This window comes from Strix uralensis, chromosome 5 (genome assembly GCF_047716275.1).
Source record: "Strix uralensis isolate ZFMK-TIS-50842 chromosome 5, bStrUra1, whole genome shotgun sequence".
NCBI classification, from domain to species: Eukaryota; Metazoa; Chordata; class Aves; order Strigiformes; family Strigidae; genus Strix; species Strix uralensis.
In genome coordinates this window covers 30,516,099-30,531,147 of record NC_133976.1, presented here as the reverse complement: position 1 = coordinate 30,531,147, position 15,049 = coordinate 30,516,099, and the positions used below count along the sequence as shown (strand labels likewise).

Below are 15,049 nucleotides of genomic sequence, written 5' to 3'. Positions count from 1 at the left end.
GCTAAAATAGCATTTGCAAATTTAAAGCTTGTAAGAAAAACACACAAATGGGCAAATAATAATAGTACAATCCCTCCACCTGCAAGCATTTCTCATCTGGTAACACTTATATTGGAACAAAAATCAGCTGTAAATTCACAATACCAGTAACTGACATTTAGTCCACTCACAAATCTAATTTCAGTGTCCTTTAAATGTAGACACAATCTCATTTAATAGAATTCAAAATTGTTTTGAACTGATCTATTTGGTTTATTAAATCTCCTCATGTAAAATATCTGCACTCAGTCAAATGCCTTAATCCTCACTTGCATGAGATACAGACTGTGGAATCTCTCTATATGCATGACTGGTGAGTAAAGCATTCATTGGCTTTCGAAAAGCAAATTAAATACGTATAAAAAAGGTGGAGATGGAGTTACTCATTCTTTTTGGAAGGTGAGGAAAAGGAAAAATACAAAACCTGCCTATTATTTAAATTAGTATTTAATTATTGAAAAATATGAGCAACAGCACTGGATTGCCTCTACGAGCTAACAGTACACTTACACTACTGTGAACTTAAAATACATGGTAACAATACCTGCAAAAGTTGGTGGGAATCACAACAGCATACCCAACACATGTTCCTCCCAAGCAGTTTCCCAGCTCATGGAAGAGCCCATGAGCCATGGACTCCAGAGGTAAAACGATGAGAAATGCACTCATGAAGATCCCATTGGTTGGCTAAAAAGAAAATAGAGAGATTTAGGTATTGCATGAAAAATCCTCCTGTCTGTTGGCTATGGTTTTATGAATAATCCCCTGTGATCACACATAATTAGGTCCTGAAACATGCACATTATTGTACATAATATATAGTTATTATTTTTCCACATATTACACAGTGAAGTACTCTAAAGGCAAATGAAAGACCTGGGGAGAAGGTGGCTGGTAAGCAGGGATCACTCTTCTGAAAGGAATGCATTTGAAAACACTAACAGCACAGGACTTAGATCATAGCTTAGCTTTACCCATTTAAGCAGGAAAATCAAATGCCACAAAATTATTTATGTGTGTAAAATATCTGTAAATATCTGCAGGGTCAGCCCTTAATCAGTAAAGTACAACACAGAATATTATGTACCTAGCATCAGATGATAGCATACTATATTGCATCATTAAAAATATAGATTTAACTATTCTTGCTTTTTAGCACCAAGAGTTTTTAAAATACTCTTTGTGGAATGTATCACACAAAAGATGAATTCTGAGAACATTTATGAACACTGCAATTAAAAAGACAATTTTTTATCAGCTACATAAATATCAGAGGAGAAAGGATATCCACTACAGAACTTTGTAGCATTCACAGAGCCAATACCCTACATTGAGCCTTCCTGTCTTGTAGGTAAAAAGTAGTTTTGGAAAAGATTACACTCACTGATACATTGATGATTTCTGTAAAAAAAAGAAGTTTCAAAAGTTAAGTCTCAACCACTCACACCAGCGAAATAAAAACGGACTTCTGAAATGCCAGCTGTCAGTGAGAGGCAGAAGAGATAGAGATTCACTTTAATTAATATGATGTGAATGGGTTTAATGAGGCATTAAATGCTTTAGGAAAGGTAGAAAAAGTATTATAATATATAATTAACTGAGAACTTTAATATCCACAGTGCAGTTATTAAATACTAATGTTTGTTATGCAGCAAAGGAAATAATAGCTAGAGATCTCCATCCTCAGAAGAGTCCTGTGGCCTCTGACCACATCTATGTTTTATTCGCCCTCTTTACATAAATCTACAACATTCATGTGTTTTAAAAATCTGGATATTGCCTTATTGTTTAACACTCAGTGATTTGATGTGGTCTGGTAGTTCAGCTTCACACATAGATACAACTATTAATAATTTGGAAAGTAAATTATACTGAAAAAAATGACACCTAAACCAACTCAGTTCCTGTTGGCACATGGCACTAACTCAACTATATTTAGTTTTCAAACACATAAATATTACATGACTTAGTCTGAAAGAACAGCTTTATCCATCTAATGTGCTTCCTGCCTTAAGGAAGAATACTGTTTGCTACCTGTCCTGGTTTTAAAAAGTGTCCCATTACACTTCTGATGGAAGAATCTCACCTATGTGTGCTTGAAATGGTGACAGCAATACTTCTAACCATGAATAAACACCAGATTTTGATATTAACTGATAACTGATAGCATTATTCTCAAATTCCAACATCTGAAACCACTATAAAACTATACCCAGCTCCTACTATGCTTTATAAAATCAATGACAAATGAAAAGTTTATTTATTCAGCTTCTAGCTCTCAAGAAGATGAGGACATGACATTGAGCTGACATCAAATCATGTCACAGAACAACCAGGGAGAGCTTCCCTTTACCCACAGCCCTGCACACCTTTATCACAAAAGTCCAAGTAATATGCTCACTGACTTGCTAACATTTGGATATAGCCAGTTCATCAACAGTGATAATGCTAGTGTTAATACTGCAATCTGATTTTACATGCTATAATGTAATTTGATGATTTGGTGCTAGTAATTTGAATCTACAAGGAGCAATGTGTGCCTATGAAGCACACATACATCATAGTAGCTTCACAACCACTTTTATGTACATAATTTTCTTATCACCTCAGGAGATAACTTGCATCCTTCCAGATACAATCCTTTCCCTCTCCCAGGCTCAGAGGGTCAGGATCAATGAGTGAGTGGGAAGATGGAATGTGTTTAAGACAAGTGCAGAGAAGCATTCACATAGTGAGCTTTGTGTGGGAGAATAAAGATTTTCAGAATAATTTCCTCAAAATCCATACAATTACCTGAAATCACCAGAAGACAGGAAATCTTAGAACACTGTAACAATTATGGTGCAACCTCAACTTGTTTTGTTGTCAATAAGGAGAAAAAAATCCTGTAACTAAGCCAATATAATTTTTGTTTCAAATATATCAGGAGAAATTGCTCATTTTTGTTGCTCAGTTTCCCAAATGCACTCTGAATATGAAAAGGACTCAGAGCAGCAGCAGCAATAAAAACTTACAGAGATTTGGTTAGTTTTTGTTCTACAGAAACCTTGTAAAATATAAGACTTTGATGAAATAGTGGAGCGCTCTACCTACATTAGTTTCAAGATTTGGAGACTTACTTCTGCAACTGTAGATAACAGAAGGATAATTTGCTTTAAGTTACAAAAGAAGAGGATGACTTGGATCCTGCAGAAATTGAAGGACTTGTCTGGAAAAGCTTTCTATTCATGATCAGTTAGTCAGAGGATTCTAAGCTTGGAAAGATTCAACGCATGGATTGGTAAGTACTAGAACGCATTTTTACGACAAATTCAGTTTTTCCATGATATGTCAATATGGCATACATAAACATTACTTTTCCTGGATCTTGTGAGAGCAAACTGCTCTTATATTGCATTAGTGTTTTGATCACAGTGAACATATTACAAAATAAAAACCACATCTGCCCATAAAAACTACAGCTATCATAATAACCTAAAGAATAGTATTATATTATTACTTTATATGAATTTTATTGTAGATGTTTTCTTACAACATGCTGTGTTGTTCTAAACACTCCCTGCATTTCCCTAATCCCCTAAAACACATGCAATTTATTGAGTCTACAGTGTTCTACAATAACGCAACAAAGATTAACAGTGTTCACCAAACTTCTGATTGAGTCTGACTTCTAAAAAAATATCTACATTTAATTGTTGAAAGTAATTTTACTAATATGAAGATACCGGCAAGAAAATTCACAAGTATTTGCGAGATAAGGATCCTATATAGAAACTGTAAGGATCATCTCAGTGATCTACCTTTTCTGTATCCTGTCTTGAGTTTGTACCAAGTATTAACAAGGAATATGAAATTCTACAGTGTTATGAATCAACTCAGCTCCACCTGAAGTTTCAACTTCATCTTCATTTAGTAGCCATCTTATGCTATGAAGTAGGAAAGTATTGTTAGTATGGATATTTTATATGTATAGACATCTATCTAATGTAAAGATGCTGGCCCTTGCTGTCAGCACTTTTTCAACAGTTTTGATTTAGAAGAAATATATCACTAACAAATAAAGAATGATTAATGATGTTTAGAGCAGCTCTTTAGTAAGACTGATTAAATGTTTTAATTCAGCTCTGCAAAAAATGACTTGGTGGCATTTTAAAATATCTAAACTATAAGAAATTGAAATAGTAAAAAATAGTATCTAATTAAGTTGGTAATTACAGTAAATCTGAAGATAGGTCCCTCTTTTAAGATAACAGCTAAGATGCCGGGTGGAGACTGTCAGTGCTTTACTAAATCCAAAAGATCTGATGACTGGTCCTTAATGTAGCAGATGGCCATGGATGCATAGGCGGAGCCAGAAAGGGATTTTGTTCTTTCATCTGTTCAAACCATTTTCACTCTGTTTTCAACTGCACTGGCAATCTCAGCCTGAAGTACATCCCTGTACTCTTAAGTGCCCATCGATTACAGATAGACTGCTCAAAAAGCAAACAGAAGACAGTGACCATCTTGGCGATCCCACTGAAAACATGAGAAGCCATTTTATCTCTTTGTCTTTGGTGTTTTTTGCCTTTGTTTGTCCCATTCTAAAGGAATATTTAGGATATACACAGTGCGTTCTCATTTCAAATAACATAGAAAAGGTAAAAAAAAAATCATTCTTGCCTCTGATGACTGAAATGACAAACAATAAAAGATGGGTGAGATTCATTAGTAGTCTTTCCACACTTTCTTTAGCTTTTCAAGCAATGCCTATTGTTAAGTGTAACTGTTAAAACACCAGAAGAATTTAGAGTTATTTTACAGCAAAGACACAGAATTTTATACTCATGGATACGACAACTTCAGTCCCAAAGAGTAAACCACTGTTAGAAGTGGAACAATTCTGGAACTGTATTTAACAATGGAGCATTACTGATATGCGACTGACAAAAATAACTAGGAAGAAGAAGAAAAAAAGAAATGTTAGTTTAAATTGGAAGCCAGTTACCAAGCCCTACAGAAGAGCCCTTCTGATTAAAATAGAAATAATTTACTAAACATATGTCAACTAAGATGACCACAGAATCCCTCAATGGTTGAGGTTGGAAGGGGCCTCTGGAAATCATCTGGTCCAACCTGCTGTTCAAGCGGGGCCACCTACAGCAGGCTGCACAGGATTATATGCAACAGACCAGCAACTGAGGAGGTTTACAAAGATGTCTTTGCGTCTTTCCAAGCAAAAAGTCTGCCCTGCTTTCCATTATCCAAGCTGAATAATATTTACCTATTTTTATATATATACACACACGTAAATATAAAAAAAATATACAGTTATACTTAGCTCCTCTGTAGTGATTCTGCAAAAACAAATAAATATACACTCCATGATGGAGAAGGCTCAGGAGAAAAAGGATAATGTGATAACTAATCTATCTACAAATATTTGATGGATATCTTATTCCAAATGAAAACAAGATACGTATATTACAGGGAAAAAGAAGCTTAAAGACAAAATTTGTAAAGTTACAATGTAGATCAACTATCACAGGAAAGAGTCTTATAAAAAGTTATTGAATGAAAGAATAGTCTCTGGAGAACAATAAATAAGCCATTACTTCTGACTATTAAAACTGCACTGGGAAAATCTAGAAAACAGTTTGCAGAAAATACCTGTCATGTTCACTGGCAGATGGATTTAATGTATTATGTTTCCCATCCCTGACTCCTGTTCTAACCACAGGAAAGTCTGTGCTTTAGTCTACATGCATTTGTCCCAGCAAATCCAGGAGCGGTTGTCAATTTAAAAGCATACTAAATGGATTTTTTTAATATAAAAATTGGAATTCTCATATTAATGAGACTTTGACAGCAAGCTTAACACATAAATCACATACTTTAGACTAACAATGAATACCTTCTTTCTCCTGTCACCAGAGATCCTCTTCGTGACCTAGGGCCTCTGGAAACAGTGGCGACAGCAGCAAGGTGTGCTGCCGCCGTGGATGTCAGCAGGCAACCTGACGCAGTCCTTGGGACAGGACTGGACAGGTAGAGAGCCAAGGAGGGCTGAGCACCTACCCCAGAGAGGAAGACGGGCAGCAAAAATAAACAGGATAGCAGGTGAGTTTGAGAAGAAATGATGAGCAGTGAGCAAGGGGGATTTAGGATCCAGTTTAAGAGATGATGAAATAGTGGGGAAAGAGGGAATAATAGTATTGCAAAAGAAACTGAACAAGGTTGTCAAGAAGTAGTGAGACAGATATGCAAGTTGAATCAGCAAGAAGGGGAAAAACTGACAGTGAGGAAAAGAAAGGTGGGAACTAAAGGTGACTAGGAATTAAAAAAAACAGGAGTAGCATGTCTTTGTGATAAAACATGGAGGTCAGAGGATGCAGCAGGGGCTCTGGGGGAAAAAAGAAAAAAAAACATTAAACTGGACAAGGAAAGCCTGAAGAGGTCTGGATTAAACATGAAAGTCAGGAAGAAAAGCAGGGGAAAATGAAGGAGAAAGACTAGATATGATTTGCATTCAAAAGTTATTTTATCTGTGATATTAACAAAACTATGTGCAAGTAAATATAGATGTTACCTAGAAAACTTCTTACTATTCAGAAAATAACCTTGTTTTTAGAGAAGTCAAAAAAAGTCACCATCTTCAACTTTAACAAGATACTGTAAATTGAGCTTTCAAGAAACACCAGGCAATCACACCACAATAAAGACTACAAAATCACTAACTCTCCCCAAAACAAGAAAATATGCGTACATACATTCTTCCACGAATAATTTGAGTTCAATAGTACCGTCCATTTAAGTACAAGTACTCAAGATATCATGAATACTATTATTTTACTAACCCATAAAATTCACTAAAAAAAAGAATAATGTACTGAAAGTACTTCATTCTATTACTTTACCTGTCTCTGATATAGTTAATTTTTCTCTTGGTAGTATTAAATACAAGTCTTCCAGGGATAATAATTCTCTTTAGCCAGTAATTCAGAAAACCTGTAGTTCCCTTGGCATAGAGCACTTAACAAAACCTGATTTTAAGTTTCTGAGAAAAAGTCCTCCAAACCTTTCCAAGATCTTTGCTTGCAAATTCCAAGACCTTCATCTGCAAATTTTTCATCATTTTATTGGCTTCTTAAAGTAATGCCTGAGTCATCTGCATGACTTCTGCTGGATCTGGTCCCATCCAAGGGCCTAATTATGGACAAGCACGTGAGTAATTGCTGAAATGAGTAAATTGAAGTTAAAGAGACTATTGATCTGACTGAAATTACTCACACAAATGTAAAGGCAGGTGCAGAACACTTCCAGCAGATTTTGCAAGGAAAATGTCAATGTATTTCTACCAAGAAGGCAAGGTGTCTTTCCTCTCCAGCTAAAGGAGGGATTATTCTCAAAAGCAGATCATGCCCCAACTGAAATATGGCCCACTGAAAAGCTGGTATTCCATTCCTGAATGCAACCAGCTTTAACAAATTACTTTTACGCTTCTTGTGCTTCCTGAGCTCATCCTCCAGCTTCAGACTGACCTGATTCTGCTCTTCACATTTTAAAGCTTGATCGGTCAGAGATTCTGCTTTCAGGAGTCACAGTTCTTTCCAAGCACATACCAAAGCACCAGGAACAGAGATTCAACCCTTGGCTTATTACAAGAGCTAAGCTCCTCTTAAAGAAAGGTCCTTGGCTAACAGGACTTCCAGCCTCAACAGTTCTGCATGAGTCAGAAAACCACTGTATGTGCAACAGCGAGTTAACTGACCTCACTTTAAAAGCCTTTCCATAAAAGGAGATTTGATATTTTTCCGGCAATTTTAATCAAATAGGGTACTTCTAGCCTCCAATTAGCAGACAACTGTCTCTTTAGGTCTTGACCTTTCATACACTTGAGAGTTATATGATGCACAGATATTACAGTTATTAAAACCATTAAAAGGACATATATAATGTGCCTGTAACAAAGTTTTCCATGAAACAGAACCCCTCCCCTCCATCACCCTGTTTCTGGCTGTAACCTAACACACACAGCTGAGCTAGATTTTTTTATATGCTATGGCTAATTATTTATAGCTGACTATTAGGAAGTACCTTTCCAAGGCTCAGGTTTTTAGCCAATTCTATTCATTATGTAGGAGGTCAAATGGCAGACCATGAAGTGATTTCAAGCCACCCCTCTTATCAAATGCAGTATCATTAAACAAGCTTTCAGTACATCTTCAGAGTGAGGAAAGGTATAAATAAAAAATGCTTCACCTTCCAGGTGACACTTAATAGATTTCACATATAATTAGCACTTACTAAAATGACTACATAAATCCCAAACTGAAGTTTCAAAGACTGAAAACTGTTAATCTTACACATACATAAAATGTTTTAAACAATTTAAAAAGAGCAAACACATTTTCAGGAACTGGTGACTGAGGAACACTTGGCATTCCTAAGAGAATGTTAAGGAAAAAATGTTGAAAATTTAAGTAAAAAAAATGTCAACAATATAAGAATGTAAGAGTGGCTATATTGGGCTGCACCGAAGGTCCATCTAGAATAATGTCTGGTCTCCAAAGAGGCCAAATGGACGCCTAGGAAACACTGTAAAGACATGTTTCCTGAGCACTCCAACCACTGGGGGGGCTCAAGGACTTCCTGAGCAAGACGTGGTTTCCATACAGTATGCCAACTTCAGTGAATTTCTTTCCATCAACTTGTCCAGCTCCCTCCTGAGCCTCTGCAACCGCCCGGCACAGGCAGCATGCTGCGATACACAGCCCCAGAGCTAACTCAGTGCAGTATGAGGAACTATTCCCACCTATCTGGCTCCAACCTGCTTCTTGCCAACTTGATTCCCCTCAACTTCTGCACTGAAACTGATCCTTTATTGTCTCTTACTGTTTGCCTTCTCCTACATCACACATATTTTATATGTTCATCATATTCTCACTTAGTTTTCTCTTTTCCTGAATGAAGCATCCTTGCTTATTCATTCCCTCCATGTAAACTATTTAATGTCTATAATGAATTTTGTTGCTCTTCTCTAAACCTTCGTTTGTTTTCTTATCTATCAAGCAAGAATTGCAGTTATTCAAAATATGGAAGTTACAGATTTATACAGTGCTATAATGATACCTCCAGTCCTTTCCTAATATTTCTCAATATTTAATTTGCTTTTTTGACCACTAGTAACATTAAGATGATGCTTTCATGGAAAGGCATCTAACACAGCCCTAAGATCTCTTTCTACCACACACTGATGTCACTAGCTTTTTTCTGCAGCAAAACCAAACCAAAACCAAACAAAACCCTGAAATCCCAAAGCACCAAGTATTTAGCAATAACTAATACTTTTTAAAGAGGAGAGGCTGACAGTGATCATCTCTAAGTCTGATTTGTCTCTTTAACTGTTACAATACATATAAATCACCATAAAAAAAGTACGTATTCACTGGAGAAGCTTGTTTGCTGCATTGCTGTTGAGCTTGTTAGATCTCCTGAAACAGCAAAATCCAGCAAAGGATTCTAAAGCAGAGTCTTAAGGCCTTGAATTCCCCCTGCAAAGAAGAAAAACCACATTTCCTTAAACCTCTAGAAAAAAAACAAATGCCCTGCAAGAGGCTAAATTGTGTGCTTATGCATCATTGCTTGCTTTCTTCTAATTATTTTGAAATCTGACACTATCCAGAAAAATACAGAGAAGACCACAGCTTCCTGCAATCACTGTAATAAATGATACATCCATTTACTAAATTATGTTCTGGCCAGGTCTGATAAAGTATTTCATTTTCTGACAACAGATGAAACAGACACAGCAAGGCGAACATCACGGTGTTTTTTGAAGTAGAAATGCTTTTAGTTGGAGACAACTGCCATTCATAATCTTAGGCTAATTCATTACTATAAATACATGATGAAAGAATATAAAAATAGTAAAAGAAACATAAATGTAATTATCTACTCAAAATTAATTATTATAATAAAAAAACAGATTTCCTGACAAGTGAAAGTATTTGGTCTGAAGCCTTTCACTTTTGTCACTACAATTACTCCTTCTCTCACTGATAGGCAAATATGCAACCTATCAGACAGAGGAGATAAGCAACAGCTTATCTTATTTACACACAGGATGCTAGAAACTGAAATTAGCCAATAACAAACACTAAGATTTTAGCTACGTTGCCAGTTTGCTTCTTGTGAATGGTCCTGAACAAGTCACTTCGGAGCACTTCTTCAGAATTAGAGGACTGAAAATTACCAGACATGTAACAGTTGCAGGTTATTTTGCAGCAGAGGACAGAGACAGAAAAAAATTACAATGAATTATCCATCAATGTGAAGAGAAAAAAAGTAACAAGATGGGTATGAATCCAATCATCCCTGCTTAGGCACACAGCTTGCAGTACTGCAGCAGTGCTAAGGGATGCCTGTGTGCTTTAAAGAGAAGGCATGGGGAGAGGAAGCTGTTGCCCTGGAGGGCTACAGCAGCAGATCCTGTCCAAGCCTGGTGGTAAACTCCCTGCAGACAGGCTCTGGGCGCCACCAAAAGAAACTGCCTCTTTCCAGCGACTGTCTGGACAACTTACGCACTTGACTTGTTCTGACTGCTTTGTTAGGTGTAACTAGGTGGAGTGACTCCATCCAAGTAACTTTAAAACTATGTCATTATTAAGGAATGTGTCTCAGGATGTTAAAGGAGGAGGTCAAGGACAGAGAAATTAATAAAACTATCTGATAGAGATGATAAAAAGTTGCTTTTACTGAAAAACAGTCATCTAGCATATAAAAATTAAAGACTAGCATTTTGATAAAATCACCCAATTCTCAGAAGAAAATGTATGGAAGTTAGCGATATCAGCATGCTGATATTCCATCTTTATTGCTTCTGTCTCCCAAATCACTTTTCCATTTATCTTGGTGCATTAGCACCTTCACTTTCTGTAAATACATTTTTGGGATTTTTCTTCTCTACTTCTTTTTGGTTCTATTTCTTCCTTTTGTCCTTTCTGCAAGTCCCCACACTATAGCTATGCATGCTGATACTTTTCCAAAGAAAGAGCAAAACTTCCCAGCCTTCCTCCCAGGCTTGTCTGTTAACCTCTAATGCTCTTCATTAAAAAAAAACCCAAAAAAACAAAAACCCAAACAAACCCCCTCCACAAAGCCAAAACCAAACCAAACAAAAAGAACAACACACAAAACCTCACAAAATGACAGTCATTTTGCAACTTTCATCCACGAAGTTGTTTAATCTAAGAAAATCTGCAGGAGTGGACAGTAAATTGTTTAGGAAACACTATAGAGACATTTCTGTAAACTGGATCTGCCATAAATAATATATAATTTTTATATATTATTATTATATATGTAATACATTTAACAGATGCATGAGTACAAAAATGATTGTTGTCTTGTTTTAGACCAACTTAAAAAAGAAAACTGTCACCAAACACCCTGTTGCAACTGTGACAACACACAATGTACTTTAACTTGGGCACTGAACAAACATTTTGAGAGAAATGTATGCTTTCTGCTAAAGAAAAGACAATGTCCTTAATTTAGAAATGGAAAGAAAAGTCAAAGAATGCTGTCTGATTTTAAGAACTAGTCTTTCAGAGGACATACCCTGTGGTGCATAACCAGATTTGAAAATAAGACACTTAGAGCACATCCTATACCAACAATTTACTAGTTTATCAGCTGATCTTTAAGTCCACATTAATGGTTAAATGCAAAACAAAATTCTTGAAAAATACATTCTTAAAACATGAATTTGCCTTGATTCAATTAAAAGTCCATAAGAAAAGCCCTATATAGTGTACATTACTGGGTTTCAACACCGTGATTGACTCTGAAAACAAGTTTTATGGCACAATAAATTCAAAAGCAAAATAATTTCATAAGTAAAGTAAACTTAAAATTGCACACTTCTTTTGCCCTGAAAGCATTAACTCTTCCATTCTGCCAGCATAAGGAAGCTGGTAAGTTCCACTTGCCTTAACAGGCCACAATCAAGGCAGCACAAAGTGTTAAATTCGAAGAGCATGTTGGTGAAACCAAGGCTTCCAACTTTGAATTGCTGAGCCACAGCACACCATCAAAAGTCACAGGAATTTTAAGAAGCCAACAACTCTCAGGAGCATTCTCAAGAGGGAGATCAAGATAAAGAGATTATTATTTACCTGCCAAGAAACGGCCCCCAAAACAGCAGTCGCGACAAGGCTGAAAAATACTAGCTGTTCCGAAATTAAACAGAAGTGACGCATTCCTTTAGATGCCATAACTCTGTCAAGGCTGTTGTTTTCTGCACGGTGCGTATAATATACCTTGTGACAGTCATTTAGTTTTGTGTGAAAACCCCAAAGAGTTATAAAAAAAATCACATGACAGATCATCCAGAAAATTCCAAAAATAGAAAAACCAGGTATCACAAAATACCAGAGATCCAAATCACGTAGTTTAAAGGCTGCAAGAATGAAAAAGATTAGTTCAATGACTCCAACTGAGATGACAGAAAGCCGCCTGCAAATTTTACCACGGTACAAGTAGGGCTTCCATCGTTCAGTAACTGAAAGTCCACTGAAGTAAACATCAAGAAGGGGATCTGAAATCAGGCAGCTGAAGAAACATGCCAAGGCAAATGGGTTTGTGGGGATTTGCAGTGATGGAAAAAAGAGTAAGGATGCAATGGCTCCAAAAATTGCCAAATTTGGAATTGCCAAAAAAGACTTCATACGTAAGTCAATAATCAACATGGCCAAAGCCATGACCAACAGAATAATACTCATAGATTTTTCTACCAACATAGTTGTGCTGGCAATTGCAAATCCAACTAGCTCCAAAAACTCAACTGTTGTCAGCAGAGTCGGTCGATGATGGATACAACCACAAATCCTCTCAACCAAAGCACATAATATCCTTAAAACAATGGCAGAGAGGAGCAAATATTTAGTAGCTTCTTCTTTCACATCCGTTTTGAAGGCAGAATTATTAAGAAAACAGAGAAGGCCAAGCAAAAAACCAAACCAAAGATTGGAGAGACTCAAACTTGCTGTTTCCATTGAAAAATAGTAGTACAGTATGCTGGCAATTCCAAGAACAAAGAGTCCCAGAATAAATATTACCAAAATCAGTGCATCTGCAGTTTTTTCCCATCTGACATAAAGGCCCATGCAAATGGCAACCAGTAGGTTGATTCTGGCAAGATAGCCAAGGTATCTGACTGATGAGTGCATGTTCACTTCTCTGTTTGCTTCTTCGAGTCTTGTCATTGCTGCATAGAGACAATGACTAACACAGTAACGCAGTGACCTACACATGTAAACTGCTGTTAGGGGGTTTTACCCACTTGACTGAAAGTAAATATTTGGGTTTCATCCAACCAACACAATGCGATCGTAGTCTTCTGTAATATCATTTCAGTAACAGTGGTCCAGAATCACTGAAGTCCTGGAAGAAGAATTAAAAAAGTTTTAGTGGCAAATAATTCCTTTTAATCATATACAGCATAAACATGACATATCCTTTCTCACCAAGGATAAATTAAAAAGCACATAATAAAGATCAAGTAAGTGTGTTGTTAAAGGCCATTCAAATTGGGGTCGCTATTAAAAGCAATATAAAATGGGTTCAGCATAAATCTTACTTTGTAACTTGGATGAGAGGAAAAGGTGAGCCAAACCTGGCTTGTGCAGTTTTTCCACAAAATTCATCCATTATGATATCTATATTAGATATCTGTGGGAATCCAAAATATTCCTATGACATCCATTACCTTCTAAAATAGTTTAATATTGTTTTAAAACATTGTTTTACTTCACCACTACATTTGGTAAGTTCTTTCTACTAAACCTTTTCAGTATGCTTTGTAAGACTTCTTTTTAGTAGTTAAATAGCTACAGCATTTACAAAAAGAACTTCAATATCAGTTAATGAGCTTAACCCACTATAGATAACAAAAAACCAATATTATCATCATCTCCATTTCACAAAAGGGGAGTGGACACACAAATGTATCAACTGATCTGGCAACATTTTCACAGACTTTTCTTAATGTAAAATCAAAGCCTTCCTTTTCACCCCTCCGAACCACTTTCTTCCTCCACCCCCCCAAATCCAAACAAAATGATTGGGATAAATATATTTATTACATAAGTGCCTCCTATTCAGATCCATTTAGCCAATGCTTTTTTTTTTTTTTTTTAAATTAGTATAGGATCAGATAGTAGTATTTTTAGGGGAATTTTGTAAGAAAACATTGCTAGGCAGGTTTCAATGGACATCATTACTATTTTATGGGATGAACTTCTTCCTAGTCTGAACTCACTCTTGAAACACAAGGACCACTGTAATCCTATTGGTGTTTAATCTTACGGAGTTTACACAGAAACAATACTACTAAATGCTATAAATAGGAAAAAAATTTATTAAGGAAATTCTATTTCCAGTAAGATCTCAATTTCACTGCATTTATATACTTTTCTACTTACCACAAAGTTGTCAGAGGCACAGTTCAGAGCTCTCTAGTTAAAGGCAAAAAAGGTTTGTGCTTTCAAGTCACAACCCTGCTCTGTACACAAGATGTATTTTGACAAATTGATAAGAATTACTGAGAGAACAAGTTTTCTGTGCAACTACATGTAAAGAAAAAACACATGTACTTCTGATTTTTGATCCTTCTGTGCCCAGAAACTCTGAACCAGGAGTCACTGAACAAATAAAACAGAGCTTATACCTCCAGAGAAAATAAGGCTGAAAACAACAGGTGGATCACAAGAAAGTACAAAACCAAGAAAATCAGCATCAATATTTTTTGTCTCTGATTTTCTTAAGAAGTGTCACAAATTACAAAGAGCCCCAGAACAACCAGTCATTCAAATTCCCTTAGATAAAACTGACTGAAAACCTCTTGAATATTTATATTTCTATTTATGTATAACTTTTGCTTTTAAAGCTATTAATGAAAAGTTTATCTAAGAGCATGATTATACAGGTTATGGGCTGAGTCATCAACATGTAAGAAGACTCATACATA

The 15,049-nt window shown here is 36.1% G+C and overlaps 1 protein-coding gene across 3 annotated transcripts in view; it reads right to left on the bottom strand.

Annotated features, from left to right (window-relative positions):
• TMEM168 (transmembrane protein 168) overlaps nucleotides 1–15,049 on the bottom strand; it is a 29,703-nt gene that overhangs the window by 11,858 nt on the left and 2,796 nt on the right. For all 3 annotated transcript variants that reach the window (XR_012629170.1, XR_012629171.1, XM_074870232.1), the window contains exons 2-3: nucleotides 12,198–13,464; nucleotides 584–726 (exon numbers count right to left, since the gene is read on the bottom strand). Coding sequence is in view for 1 of the 3 variants with exons in the window: in XM_074870232.1 (XP_074726333.1) it covers nucleotides 584–726; nucleotides 12,198–13,334 (1,280 nt within the window). In the remaining 2 variants the exon portion in view is untranslated. The remainder of the gene's footprint in view (nucleotides 1–583; nucleotides 727–12,197; nucleotides 13,465–15,049) is intronic.